The sequence below is a fragment of the Orbicella faveolata genome, unplaced genomic scaffold (genome assembly GCF_042242905.1).
Source record: "Orbicella faveolata isolate gen_17 unplaced genomic scaffold, um_ofav_v1 contig_25, whole genome shotgun sequence".
NCBI lineage: Eukaryota > Metazoa > Cnidaria > Anthozoa > Scleractinia > Merulinidae > Orbicella > Orbicella faveolata.
In genome coordinates this window covers 29143385-29157319 of record NW_028301553.1, presented here as the reverse complement: position 1 = coordinate 29157319, position 13935 = coordinate 29143385, and the positions used below count along the sequence as shown (strand labels likewise).

Sequence of the window (13935 nt, the reverse complement as noted above, 5' to 3'; positions counted from 1 at the left end):
TCACCCTGACTTTGTTGATTGTGTCTGAGAGGAAGAGATATCTCAACATGTCGTTCGGTGCAGAGTGCTTTCTTCGCTCTGATCTACAGGGGTTTAAGGGACGAATCAAACAAACGTATCCTGAACTATATGAGCTAGTGTCAAGTATAGTGTGCTACTGGAGACAGCAAGTTTGGATTTGTAGACAGAAATACAGTCGACTCCCGATAACTCGAACCTTCAAGGGAAGTAGTAAAAGGTTCGAGTTATCGAGGGTAAAATTATATAGAAAATGGCCTGTAGGGAATGAAGTTACTTCGAGTTAGCCGGGGGTTCGAGTTATCGGTGGTCAACTGTAATGTCACATGCTCATTTTTGCTAATTTACCTATTTGGTCGAGGGTAGGGGCTTTGTGGGTGGGGGAGGAGTCATAATGAAGTTGAGAGATGACAAAACATTGATTATCCCAGTACTCTAAAAATCACATATATATCCAATTAATTAATATGTTAACTGGCAACACAGACCTTGTGGCCAACTAGTGGCAAAGTTACTTGTAAAAATCTGATTGGTTACAGAGAAAAACCACCATCAAAAGACTCTAGATCATGTGTACGAAAAGTATCCACGCTCAAGTGTCGATCGATGGTTTCAATCGACATCTCAATAAACATCCCGAATGATACTCGGAAGGCACTCGATTGACACTTGATCAACAGTTGATGGATAGTTGGCTGAATGTTGACCTACTCATATGCATCGATTGAAAATTAGTCGACTTTCGACCAACTGTTGACCGAGATGTCAATGGAGTGTTGCTGGAGTGTCAACTGAGGTGTTGATCGAGTATCCATCAAGGGTCAATTGAGGGTATAGATCGAGGGTATCCATTGACACTTGACTGTGGATGCCTTTAGTACACATGATCCAAGACTGTTAAACCAGCAGCAGTTTTTTTTTTTCTACATTATGATTGAAAAGGACATATAATTATGTATGTATATTTTGGTGGTCGATGCTTTCGAGAATCGAGAATCGAGTATCGAGGCTCAAGTTTCGAATTTCAAGACGCTCAAAGAATTTTTTGAGAAAACAATTTATACCTCGAATTCGTAACAATAGAAATAAACAATACTGCAAATCGTGCGGCTTTCTTTATTCGTGCAAGAGTACATGTATTTCATACTAACATCCAAATCGTTAGTCTGGAGTTGAAGTCTTGAATCGCAATTATATAGCATTCATTGCATAGAAAAAAACAACATGGGTACGAATCATACTGGGGAGAAATTTTGATCTCAATACCGAGAATCATTATTTTGTGCAGAAGTGTACATGTATATTTGTAAAAATATTATAATTGTAGGCGCAGATTGTTTATTTGCTTAACTTGTTGAATGAAGGTGGCAAGATTTTGTTGTTACTGAAATTGACACTAAAGGGAAACTTGTAGAGCTAAAAAACAGCATAATTTCTTCTGCAAAGGACGATGAAGGCTATGGAAAGCATAAAGAGTGCATGAGAAGTCAGGAATGTTCAGGGGAAAAGAGTACACTTGTGGAAAGGGAAATGCCTTTTCTAACACAGGTATGGCTGTATCAATACACATTTTAATTTTTGGCTGATGACTGTAAATTTACCATTTAAAAGGCCTTTTTCATCATCCATACAATTTTTATGTTTACAAGAGGTACACTATAATTTTTGCATGCATGTATACAAATATTCTCTTCAACAACAAAATTATGTCTTCAGAAAATGATTGATTAGCCTGCCTTGGATATATTCATGTTTCTCATAGAGAAGCTAAAAGATGTTGATCTAAATATAATCATGAATTCTTTGCATGATAAGTGAAATAATCTTGTTTGGCAAATCCTTTGGCCTATGTAGGTGGTACAACATTGTCACTTACTCTGTAGTCCATCTAAATTGATATAAATTTAGCGTAACAGAAAAACAAAATAAACAACAATGACTCTAAAATATGTAGGTTGAAATTTGGGCCTTTAAACTCTTAGAGATTAATTGACTTTTTGCAGGCGGTAAATATTAACGACATACATGTATTTTCTTTGTAAATTTTTAGATTTCAGAATCATTTGAGAAGCTACAAAGTAATGCTTTGAAAGACTTGGACAGAAGTCTTGGAAATGCAAAGTTAAAAGAACTGAGGGAGTTGGGTTTGTTTGTTGAAAGCAACAGAAACAGTGACAAAAAGATCTGCGTTGGTAAGAATATTAATGACAACCAATTTACCTATAAGAAAGGTCCCTGCAGTGTTACTCGGGGTGGTACTGCAGTAAGTTATTCTGACATATTTTTTTTATTGGTGTCAAATTACTCCTGAAAGATTAGCGACTTAGAAGCAATTTCCATATTTCATCTTGTGTTAGGCTCTAAGATGACAAAGGAGGAGCGCACATCCCTCCATAGAAATGTCAGGCTAGCTTTTCCTCATCTTCAGACTGAAACTATACAGAGTGAACAGGAGGTCAGTAAGCTACTCAAAGACCTATCAAAGTTAATAAACCATGCGTTCAATTCTTCTAACTGACACCATGTCTTTCTTCTAACAATAATAGTTTGCTTTTTTTAGGGGTGGTGAATGGCAAGTTCAAGACTTTGCAAGAAGGCAAGCTTAGTGCTTTTGGCTAGCACTTTTTTCCAAGCCAGAGACATGCTGACTTTTTAAATTGCGAGACTGAGACTTCACAGTGTTTTAATGTGATCAGATGTCATTTATAAACACAAACAAACAAATCTGTTCTTTGAGACTTCCTTAGCCTCACAATAAATTTAGACTCCTAGACAGCATCAACACTGTGAGATGCACATAGCCACTAAAAAAATGAGACTCCAAGAATTGTGAAATCCAAAAAGTTTGCCAGATCCATGGTTTTCTGAAGGACCATTCACCACCCCACTTTATATCAAGTTGGTGCTGCATCACTGTACAAGAATGCAATCCTGCTTGTCGATATTAGTTTAAGCCTCAACATTGTTATATTTTCAAATTCTCCTTAGAACTGTTCTCGAAGCAGTTCTTCTCGACGTATCAACTAGGAGAATTTTCTTGACAAATGTTAAATGTCTAGACCTGTAGTTAGTGATCATTTCTTCATTATTTTCCTGACTTCTATTATTGATTGTGTTTCAAATGATATTGAGATGATAAATTCTGTTCTGATTGTGAAGGTGCCCAGATTGTAAAATTTATCTCTCATGATAATTGGCTCACTTAGGTTTCTTAAAGACAACATGTTGCAATGTTAACATGATTATTTTCAATTGTTTTTCTCCTTCTGTTTTTCAGGGAGACCCTCATCTGATGTTTGCTCGGAATGATAAAGTATACTGGGAGTTCATTGACTTGCTCAATGACAGACACCAAATTGACCGGTAGATTATATTTGTATTTTGTTCACCCTTTTCAATCATAAGTTAGATTCTTTTTTTGTTTGTTTACAAGTCTGTTAATTTTCTTCCTATCCTCCCTCTCTACCTTTTTCCTTCCTTCCCCTTCTCTTCTTCTTTCCCCTCTGTTTCCCCCTTCACCCCTCCTTTTTTTCCAAGTCCCTCCTTCCCTTGGTCAGTCTTCCAGTCTTTCAGTTGGTTGGTGGATTGGTAGGTTCATGGGTCGGTGGGTTGGCCAGTCAGTCGCCAGGTGGGTTAGTCAGTTAGTCAGTCAGTTTAACCCTTTAGTTGTATAAGTTTACAAATCACATTTCTTCATTTGTTCACTTTTCCAAGGTTGCTGTGCTTTGCTCACTGGGAGAATAGAAGAATTCCTTCTACCCTCAATCTTGATGTCAGTTGTGCAGATAAACAGCAACGAACTAAGGTACTGTAAGAGTATTAGCATCAGTTGAGATACACTGTAATCCAGAAACTGCCGACAATTACCTTGCAAAGTTATGGTTAGAGCAACCTGAGAGATAATAATGTAAATGTTATTTTAAGGGGGCTCTGTCCTCCATTTACTTATATCCTGTATAGGAATGGGGTGGGGGGGGGGGGGGGGGTTCTTAATTTTTAGAGTAGTAGTAAGCAATCCCTCGATATCGAGTAGGATGTTGGCTTGGTGATGTTCAGTTTATAATTTTCTAAGTGCCCCTAACCTGACAGCTAGTTCCTCTGTGCATCTGTAAGTAAGATTTTAGGTTTGTCAAATTCATGTGTATGAGGCTGACGATGACAACATCGATTTTGTGGAAATTGTATTTTCACCTTTCTTCTCGGTGTTTAGAAAGGTTATGAAACACACTGGCTTGTGCTTTATGCTTTATGTTTTCTTGCTTGTCACCCATTTAATGTTTCAGATCCACAGGTTGCTGTCAAAACACTTTGGTTCATTTCTTGAGAGCAAAACCTTTAATAAGCAAGGCAGCAAAGCAGCAAGTGGTGGAGGAAGCTACATCCAGATAAGAATGCGAGCCAGGGGACCGAAGCAAATGCGGCAAAACAACAATAAAGGTGATTCAAGGTATGCGCAATGATCTGTCTGTCTGTCAGTCGACAATCAGCCAGCCAGCCAGGCAGGCAGGCAGAGACTAACCCACATGCCTAACCGACATGTAAAGTTATTGTACAGTTACTCCTTCAACAATGCTGATGAAGTTGAGTGCACAGACTTACTTTTGTTGAATGGTTCTCTTTTCCAGACAGACAGAAACTGAGTACACAGGATTTGTATTATGTAAAAGAAATATGGTAAGAATTTGATGAATATTTGTTCAATATTATGGTATGGAGCCTGAGGTTTGTTTGGCAGCCAAGAGTTGTGTTGAAGTCACAGTTGCAGTTGTGTGGAAGTTGAGGCGTTCAGTGGAGGGTGTAGTTTGGGTGCTTTATCCATGCATATATTGGGGAGCAGGGATGGTGTAGTGGCGAGGGTGCTTGCCTTGCTCCAGTGTGGTGCAGGTTTGATTCCAGCCTTGCACCATATGTGGGTTGAGTTTGTTGTTGGATCTCGTCTTGCTCCAAGGGTTTTTCTCTGGATTCTCCGGTTTTCCTTCCTCCACAAAAACCAACATCTCCAAACTCCAATTGGACCAGGATAGATGACCTGCATGAAAACCAGCTAAGGCTGATGTGGCTTCCTCTCTAAATATTGTGATTTTTATACTCTACCTTGTTACTCAAACGTCTGATTGTTTTTTTTTTAAATTTTCTAGGAAACACTAGAAGCTATTCATCGTTTGTCCAGCTGTTTAAATGTGCAGCCATCAGCCTTCAGTTATGCTGGTATCAAGGACAAAAAAGCGATCACTAAACAGTACATGGTGGTTAAAGGAGTCACTCCAAAACAGTGAGTCAGTTAATTTTTACGTTGATATTAATCATTTTGGCAATCTGGGAGCCCACTCTCATTCATTGCGGCAGGAGCAAAGTCGACGAGCAAAGTCACTTCGTTCACTGACGGCTTTTCTTGTGCCACCAACGATGAGAGCCTGCTCTCAGGCTACCTTAATGGGAGCTTGGAATGGCGTACTGTAACCCGGCAAACCTCAGGTGTTCAACAAGAAGCAGTGTCGTAATTTTTTCAGTCTATTGTTGTTATTATCAATGGCAACTAAACATAACAATGCAAATGTAAGAAGTAACTGCAGAATACCATACAACCTTGTTTCCAGGGTCTCTCCTCTTCCCACCCCTTGGAGGGAGAGAAGAAGAGAGACTCTGGTAACGAAATTGAATACCATACCCACTGAAAAACCTGGATAAGCGGCTATGCAGTCGTTCTCGCTTCTCCGGGCTTTTGGAAAGAGGAATAGATACGTTGGCTTCTTAGCTACGCCACTGCTTGGCAACACGTCTACTTGTTTATGTAACTAAGCAGCTAGCCGGATTTTTGGCTCCATGGATAGGCATGTAAAGATACGCGTTTATAATAATAATAAATAATAAAAATATTTATATGGCGCCAAATCCACTCATTGTCCACGGTGCTTCACATTAAAGATTCTTAAAAAGCTAAAAGAAGGGGGGGTGGGGAAGGGGGAAAAGAGTAATAGGTGTAAACTTGGTTAAAATTCTACGATATTTAAAGGAGCTCAGTCACGGTTTGCGCATGTTGAAAGATTTAGCCTCAATTTTTCAAATTCGTCTTTTGTAATCCGTGTGAATCTTCTCCATCCTTAGCCATCTTCGTTCCTTCATGGTTTATCATTATCTCTTTGGTGTTTTTCTATCTTATTAAACTGTTATTTTCAGGTTTCCTACCATTTAAAGGTAATTTTGTATGTGGCCAAAATAACTCAAAATACCTTGACTGAGCCCCTTTAAACATATTTATCATCTAAAAATTAAAAGAGTTGAAAAGCATGTTTAAAAAGATATGTTTTTAAATGTCCTTTAAAACTGTCAATTGAAGAACTAGATCTTAGTTCGAGTAGAATCGAGTTCCATAGTCTTGGCGCCGCTACAGCAAATTTTCTCTCGTCATAAGTCTTTAGTCTCGCTTTCGGGGTCGCCAGAAGGTGTTCAGAAGACGATCTTAGTGTCTGTTGAGAGGTGTGATAATTAAGTAAGTGACTGATGTAACAAGGCGCTGTTCCATTGAGAGCTTTGTGGACCAGTAAAATAATTTTATAAACTATATGGTAACGGACAGGTAGTTAGTGGAGCTTTTCTAGGATAAGGGTTATACGATCAAATTTCCTAGTACATGTAACAATTCGAGCTGCTGGATTTTGAACGGATGTAGATGCTGAGGAAGACCATATAGCTGTGAGTTGCAGTTATCTAATGTCAAAGTACTAAAGGCATGAACAACAATTATGTGGTCGGTCGTTCACACTTCTCCCTATTTTCATATTTTGTGAACAAGAAATATGTACGTGGCTACATTTTGCAGTTAAGCTAATAATGATAAGTCAGTGACACAAACTTCTTTAAGAATGCATCCCTGAGAAAGGCCAGCCAAACCTCAGTAATCTTTACCTCTGCAATCCGTAGGATGTGTGCCATTCAAGATCACCCCTCCCTAGAAGGTATAGAATGTGGTAGCTACAGGAGGGGTGTGAGTAGACAGCTCAGGATGGGTGCGCTAAGTGGAAACCATTTTCAAGTTATCATAAGAAATATACAGTGTAATACTGACCAGAGGTTAGTGAATAAATCGGATATCACACCAACTGTTTTGAAGCAGACATTTTACTTATTTTAACGCGTAAAAAAGGGTTTCTTTCCGTTTTTTGTAGCCACGGAGAGAATCTTCCCCAGTTGACGAAACTTGTTGAGGTGTGTAACTGTAGGTTAATGTTAAAAGGTTAATGTAGATCTCTCCATCAACAACGTAGATCCGCGAAGAAGATAGCCTACTCGAGAAAGCAGCGCCGCGCACTCTTCAATAAGCGCCGCATCCCTGAACCACAACGCCTTACCTATTCCAAACGCTTTTGCTCTAAAGCGGCGCTTATTCAGAGGGCTTACGCTCCTATGAAGGTCAGTATTTGACGCCGACATGGAAAAAGAGTTACAGTGCCATTATAACGTGAATTTTGGCTGTTGTTCCTATGGTATTTGGTGGAGAAAAAACTATGCTTTTTGTTCAAAAAGTTACTTATGTGCCTCATCAAAACACCAAGAAACTTCTAACAAAGGACTATTTCTTCCTACCTAAAACTTTTTTCATAAGTAATGTCCTATAAATCCCCTTGAGTATTTGCATGCAAGCAGTAATTAACATCAGTTGAGACTTTTTTAAACTTCAATATCAGGACTCGATATCCTCCTTGACTTCGAACGGATTTTTGAATTACTTTGGACCCCAGAGGTTCGGTTTGGATGACAAAGAAGTGAACGCTTGTGACATTGGACATGCCATGCTACAAGGAGATATGGTAAGGCATCCATTTTGCGTGAAGTCACAGAACGGTTTGAGCGCTACTTGAGTGTCGCGAGTAATTGGCGTTTGGGTTGGCTCTACATAAAGCAGTTTTCAATCGAGTCTTGTGAAACTAAAATCAAAGTAATCACTCTAGCCATTCACAAAGGACACAGACAAATCCAGTGAACCAATCAAAACTGGAGGCAAATGCATGTAGCTGACGCAAAGCGCGGGAAAACGTGTGCGAGCGAAGCACGATTGGTTTTGGTTTTACTTCTCATTGGATCAAAAAAGTGGCGCGAGTTTTTAAGCCAATCGTGTAGCGTAGTGATGCAAACAAAATACTTTTGGACACTTAAGTGAAAACCGCCCAGTCTGCGCTTAGAGATTGGTGTAAAAAACTCGCATATAACTCACCTAATCTTCTTGTTATTTTCGTTTTGTCCTCAGGTTCGTGCAGTCAAGCTTCTTCTGACTCCATCAGAGCAAAACCCAGACAGTCCTGTCAACTCTGCTAAAAGGTAAGTCTTCTTCTATAAATTCTCCTTACCAAATGCCTTAGATTTCTTTTAATTTTAGTTTTGAGAATTTTGCAGTTCATCAAGACATATCAGCTGGTTTTTACTTCTCCTATGATCTCATCAGCTGTTGACTTTGCATGGGAATTTGAAATTCGTTTTACATGAAGTCTAGTTCATAAAGTCAGTCCTAATCGTACTCAAACTTTCTTTGGTTTATTGTGTACCGCTTATAAAACGTCACAAAGTGTCCAATCTTGTTAAGTTCGGCCAATGACATAAAGGTTTCCCGCTATGAAACGCAGAACTCGCGAGAGAAGAACTGGAAAGACATTCCTCTTTCGCCTTAAATGATTAATCATTCCGCTGCTTTTTTTATTTGATTTGAATTGATTGAAATCTAAATCTTTATGTGTTGCCACAATTTTCTCCTTCCCCAGGTATTACTGCGAGACAGGCGACGTGCAAGGTACGCTGGGTAAAATGCCCTCTTATAAGGTCCGTGAAACACTGGTACTCAAAGCTCTTCACAGACATGGCACTGACATGGTTTGTAAATAGGGCCTTTACATATTTTTCTTACCATAGCCTTGCCAAATTAATTCATTAAAAGATTAGCAGCGCAGGTTTGGATACCTGATCTAAATGAGCATAGTTTTGGTCCTTTTATTCTTCCGATTTCTTAAGACCAGCTATGACTTTTGGGAAGACGCATTGAACTGCCAAAAACTACTGTGATTTCTCAAAATTCAAAAAATCGCCAGCCCGCAAAATTTCGTGCTGAATTTTATCCGAAGTTGGCGACTCTTACGAAAGCCTGTTTTGAATAGGACAAGGTTAACAACACAACTTTTTTCCTTGTACAGGATGGTTGCCGTAAAGCGTTGCTTAACATCCCATACTCCATGCGGCTGTTGTACATTCACAGTTACTGTAGCCTTGTCTGGAATCATATGGCATCCTACAGGATACGACGGTACGGTCGGACAGCGGCTGTTCAAGGAGACTTGATCGTAGATAAAACTGTTAATGCGTATGAGTTAAATATGAATACCGCTGACAGTCACGACAGTGATAGGAGTTTATGCGCAGATGAAACCTGTGGCGTCGGAAGGGACCACGTCAGGTGCGCATCGGATCATGACGAAGGAAAATATCTTCTCAAAGACGTGGTTTTGCCGCTACCTGGATACAGCGTCCAATACCCCGAAAATGAAGTAGGAGAAAAGTAAGTGCTTCGTGAATTTACGTACACACCTCAGACAATCGATTAAAAAATCTAATTAAAAATTGTTCCACGACCGCACGTTGGATATATATCCAACGAGTGCGAACGTCCTCAAAATATGGAAAACTAATTGTAAAATAGAGAAGAAATAAAAACGCCCCCAAAAAATCACGCGTACGCTTACCATATTTGTAAACCATGATGGCTAAACCAATGAAAACTCTCGAATTGCAATATACAATGATCCAGTTTTTAATAACTGCATGTAGCCATCGGTCTTACGAGCTTGACGATAAAAAAAAAACACAGGTTTTAGTTGTGGTTCTACCACTGTGGTTTGATTTAGTGTTCGAGGCGCTTGAAGATTTCAATATTTGACTTTCAATTATTGCCTCCTATAATGTTTTCAGGTACAAGGAAACGCTGGAAAGAGACGGGCTGACCGTAAAAAGCTTCAGGTTGGATTTCTACCCTTAAATATGTTCTTAGAGTTACTGACACTTATAATGAATACTGTTCTAGCACGGTTATTGTAGTCGCTTTCTTTCTGTCGCTCTAATTAATACTTTCGACCATTCTGTTGCAGGCTTAGAGCTTTGGGAATGAACTTGCCTGGGGCTTATAGAAAACTTGTGGCATTCCCAGGGGATTTGACGTGGAAATGTGTGCAAGACGAACATGCGTGCACTGGAAATTTCTCCGCTGGCGATTCTGCAGCGAGCACGGGCTCAAATCCAAAAAATGATTTCGTAAAAAGACCGAGACTCGGCGAGAACGAAACAATATGCACCGACGCGACAGAGCAGACCGAGTTACCTCGAAGCCTTGACAACTTCTGCAACAACATCGAAATTTCGTTTAGTTTGGAACCTTCGTGTTACGCCACGTCATGCATTAGAGAACTCATGAAAAACTGAAATACAGGCCAAAACAAGATAATATCATCATAAATAGTAATGGAGTAAAGAAAAATTAAATTTCTTTCACTGCATTGATTTTTTTTACTCTAGTTTTAATGTTATTGTTGCCGTATGGTTAATTTTTGCAGCTCCTAAATCGCCAGAAAGTTCGATTCCGTCGAGACGATAGTTCAAAAAGCCAATGAAATTTCTTTTTTCGAACAAGGGCCAAAAAGGCACCCCTTTCGTGCGAATAGTCCCGGAACACCCCTCTATAAAATGTACCCTACATTTTGGTCGTATTTTGGTTCATCTAGAGCTGCTTCCCAGGTTGATAATAGTAACGCACAAGTTCCTCGCTTCGGTAGCTTGCCTCGGGTCATTTCGTTTTGACGCTATACCAATCCAGTGAACACAATCGACGCGAATAAAAAGTACCCGCAAGGTCAGGTTGTCTTTCCCTGTCCCTTCACCATCCACGTATTAACAAACATTTGTCAGATTAGTTATGGCTTGCTAAGTGCTTGAGTAAACTTTGTTGTATCACGCTTCCTATTTTAGAAGAACTGTGGGCTAAGCTGACCCTAAGCTCGTGATCAAGCTTGTTTCAGTCGTCTCTAAGGCACACGTCACTACCGGATGTCACGTAACATGAACAAATATGGTGATAAAAAATAACGTTACTTGATAGGGAAGCCAATTTCGCAAAGCAACCTTTCTTTCGCATTAAAATCACGTTACTCTTGATTTCCCCTGCGAAGAATTGTGAACGATGACCTAATTACTTTGAGGAATTATTTATTCAGCAACCCCAGGCCAAACGGCCGCTTGAAGGCATTGTATTGTCTATTTGATCACAAACACGGCTCTTTGGAATAATTCGCTTGAATAGATTCATGTTTGTCACAGATTCAACTCCATTTCTGAGAGATCAATCTCTTGTTTCTCCTTACGTTGTTAACACATTGATATTCAGACATATGATGAGTTTTCAGATAATCATCAGCAAGGGCCAGTGTAGTTTACCATCAAATTCTCAGAACTAACATAAATGTTTCATCGACGAGAAAACTGAACATGTATGTTTTAAAGTGAACGAGGGGTGGATTAATTGAAGACGTCTTTTCTAAATATAGAGAGCACTGAAGCAAAAATCGTATAAATTAACACAAGCTTATGATTAGGTCCCCATTTTATACCTGGTCTTTATTTGGTCTCAGTTTGATTGACAGTCCACGTGTTCATAAACAAATCTCGGACCGAATTTTTCGACTTTTTTGGCGTAATGTTCAGTCAAGTGGAACCTACACCCAAAACAAACACAACCGGAAGTGATTCACCCTTATCGCGTCCGTCACTTGACTAGCATGAGGAAAGGTGTTGCCATGTTTTTGGAACCCTTAAGTATTCGCGGGCGAGCAAATTTTTCAGTTAGAAATCAGAGCAAACGCAACACAGAAAGATGGCTTACCAATCTCTGTTTGTTAATTTTCTCGTTCAATGTGGACTTCTTGGGTTCTGCTTCCCCACGGCGGACAGTTACATCATTCCGTGCCAACCGCGTGACGGATCGAGCGGTAGCGTTACCTCAGTTATTCTGAGCGTTAAACGCTTCCAGAACATCTCCGTCAATTTTCGTCGGAGCAAACCTCGTCTGTTGTCAGCTGTGCATCACACAATACCAAATGACGGGAAAATACATTTCTTTGACTACAAGCTCAAGGCAAAGTTTCGTGGAAGGGATTTATGCGTCTCAACAGAGAAAGAAACGGTCGTAAACGAAAAAGGATCCGGGGAAACTAGACAATATTCATGTGAACGCGTTTGCCTGGGCCTTGGAGACCGCGTGAATCTGGTCACCAACTCTTCCTCTGGTGGTCGTTTGTGGCCTGGGCGCGGATGTTGCGTGTGGAGACGGGATACTTTTTTGCAGCTGAGCCTAATGACCGCGGGCCCTCGCTGCCTTAAATGCCAGGGTAGGATGTGCCTACAAGATCGCGTGACAACCACGCAGTGTCCCCCCGGAGATAGATGCTTTGCCATTACGTTGAACAAAGAGGGCGGCTCGGCAGGAACAAACTCAAGGTGAGTAGAGTCTTGCTCTAGCGTTGACTAAACCTGTACTCAAATTATGGTAAGGCGCTATCACACGGGACGCACGGGGCGGGGTGGAAGCGGGAGAGAAGGTCCTTGTTTTTTGTAACGGGGATTTCTTTGTTCCTGATCTCATCAAAGCTCAAAATCATTCCCCACACTGATAACATGAACCTTTCCCCCCTCTGTTTCTTACAGATAAATTGGATTTGTTTTACAGCACAACATGTGTGCATGGCAATCTTTGGTACCCATGGTGTATTTCGAGTGTCAAAAACTGGGAGAATAAAGTAACCGCCAGCCAGTCACGAAAGTTTTAAAAATGTTCCCTTTCAATTCGTTAAAAACCCGCGGGAGACCCTTTAATATCAATCAAGTACTGGTTTGCTAAGGAACATGAAATTCCGGAAACTATTCCATGTCTTCCATACCAGTCAATTTAGCTGAGAAGTGTAATTGAGTAGAATCACACGACCTTTTGAAATGGCAGTTGCCTTTTACGAGCCTTGGCTCCCCTCCTTCTCAATTTCCCACCCAACTGCCCCCAGAGCTTTCCGACTTACTTTATCCCATTAATACTTACAGGGTCTTTTTCATTAATTTTTTTAGCATTCTGCCAATCATGCTTGGTTGCTCCAGTGACGATGGACTGCGTGGTTACTCATGCCACGACGGATGTCGGCGAGAGGTAGAAATCGTGGGGTCTGGGAAGAGACGAGTCTGCGTCCGATGTTGCACTGGGCACGAGTGTAACAAGGTGGGAGGAGCCAAAGACAATGAGACTGAAACCGCTGTCATAGGAAAAGGCGCTCACGATACAAAACTATCAGAAAAATTAGAAACTAATGGATTTTCTAGAGTTACAAGTGATAAGCAGTTGTTAGTGATCTCGTTATTATCAACCCTTTGGTTGTTTAGAAATAGAGAGAACTTACAATCATAGCTTTTTATAACGAAATTTCGCCCATTAGGATTTCACATCTACAACCAATTTCTAAACCCAAGATTGAGTTTGTAGAAAGCACAATCCTAGTCAATGTTGAAAATATTTTGATTCTGAAAATTAATTAATTTGTTACATACATTTCTGGGTCGGCAGCGGCAACGATTGGTAAATTATGTTAAGTCTCGCTCAGAATCTAGCCTGAAATTTAGACTCAAAAGCTACGCCTGTAATATTTTTCCATCGAGAGTCCATCTGACGAGAGCACTTAAGATACCTCGTTTCCCTTTCTATTTTCTATGTCATTTTCAACTTCTCACCCAAATCCAGAGGCCTTCTCAAATAAAAGTCTTGTGGACCTCGGTAAAAATTGCAAAAGACTAAAATCGAAGCTAAAAAGAAAAAGAGCTGAGAAGGAGACCGAGGGAGGAATGATGATC

General features: G+C 40.2%; 2 protein-coding genes and 1 long non-coding RNA gene across 4 annotated transcripts; 2 read left to right on the top strand and 1 right to left on the bottom strand.

Annotated features, from left to right (window-relative positions):
- Position 1: 1 nt before the first annotated feature.
- On the top strand, positions 2-10550 carry LOC110041478 (pseudouridylate synthase PUS7L-like). 2 transcript variants are annotated; one of them, XM_089293628.1, is made up of 17 exons: positions 2-115; positions 1383-1566; positions 2069-2210; positions 2376-2473; positions 3296-3381; positions 3733-3823; positions 4302-4465; positions 4644-4692; positions 5157-5290; positions 6940-7089; positions 7185-7224; positions 7704-7826; positions 8264-8334; positions 8772-8880; positions 9198-9559; positions 9970-10017; positions 10146-10550. In XM_089293628.1, exons 1-17 carry the CDS (start codon positions 48-50, stop codon positions 10474-10476), a joined length of 2250 nt encoding a protein of 749 aa, XP_089149754.1. In that variant the 5' UTR covers positions 2-47; the 3' UTR covers positions 10477-10550. The 2 variants fall into 2 exon arrangements, with proteins under 2 accessions (XP_089149754.1, XP_089149755.1); XM_089293629.1 differs by lacking the exon at positions 6940-7089.
- On the bottom strand, positions 6144-12047 carry LOC149109789 (uncharacterized). Its single transcript, XR_016208436.1, has 2 exons — positions 11930-12047; positions 6144-6485 (listed from the first exon to the last, which is right to left on the bottom strand). It is a non-coding gene; the product is annotated as an uncharacterized LOC149109789 (long non-coding RNA).
- Positions 11706-13900, top strand: LOC110041437 (uncharacterized). Its single transcript, XM_020746722.2, has 2 exons — positions 11706-12543; positions 13162-13900. Exons 1-2 carry the CDS (start codon positions 11921-11923, stop codon positions 13493-13495), a joined length of 957 nt encoding a protein of 318 aa, XP_020602381.2. The 5' UTR covers positions 11706-11920; the 3' UTR covers positions 13496-13900.
- Positions 13901-13935: the final 35 nt, after the last annotated feature.

Bases quoted from the DNA above. Each gene is read 5' to 3' on its own strand.
- LOC110041478 (XM_089293628.1), top strand. From the start codon at position 48: ATGTCGTTCGGTGCAGAGTGCTTTCTTCGCTCTGATCTACAGGGGTTT. The intron at 7,090-7,184 runs GTTAGTGAATAA...CGTTTTTTGTAG, and splicing joins CAGTGTAATACTGACCAGAG to CCACGGAGAGAATCTTCCCC. The intron at 10,018-10,145 runs GTTGGATTTCTA...ATTCTGTTGCAG, and splicing joins CTGACCGTAAAAAGCTTCAG to GCTTAGAGCTTTGGGAATGA.
- LOC110041437 (XM_020746722.2), top strand. From the start codon at position 11,921: ATGGCTTACCAATCTCTGTTTGTTAATTTTCTCGTTCAATGTGGACTT. The intron at 12,544-13,161 runs GTGAGTAGAGTC...TAATTTTTTTAG, and splicing joins TCGGCAGGAACAAACTCAAG to CATTCTGCCAATCATGCTTG.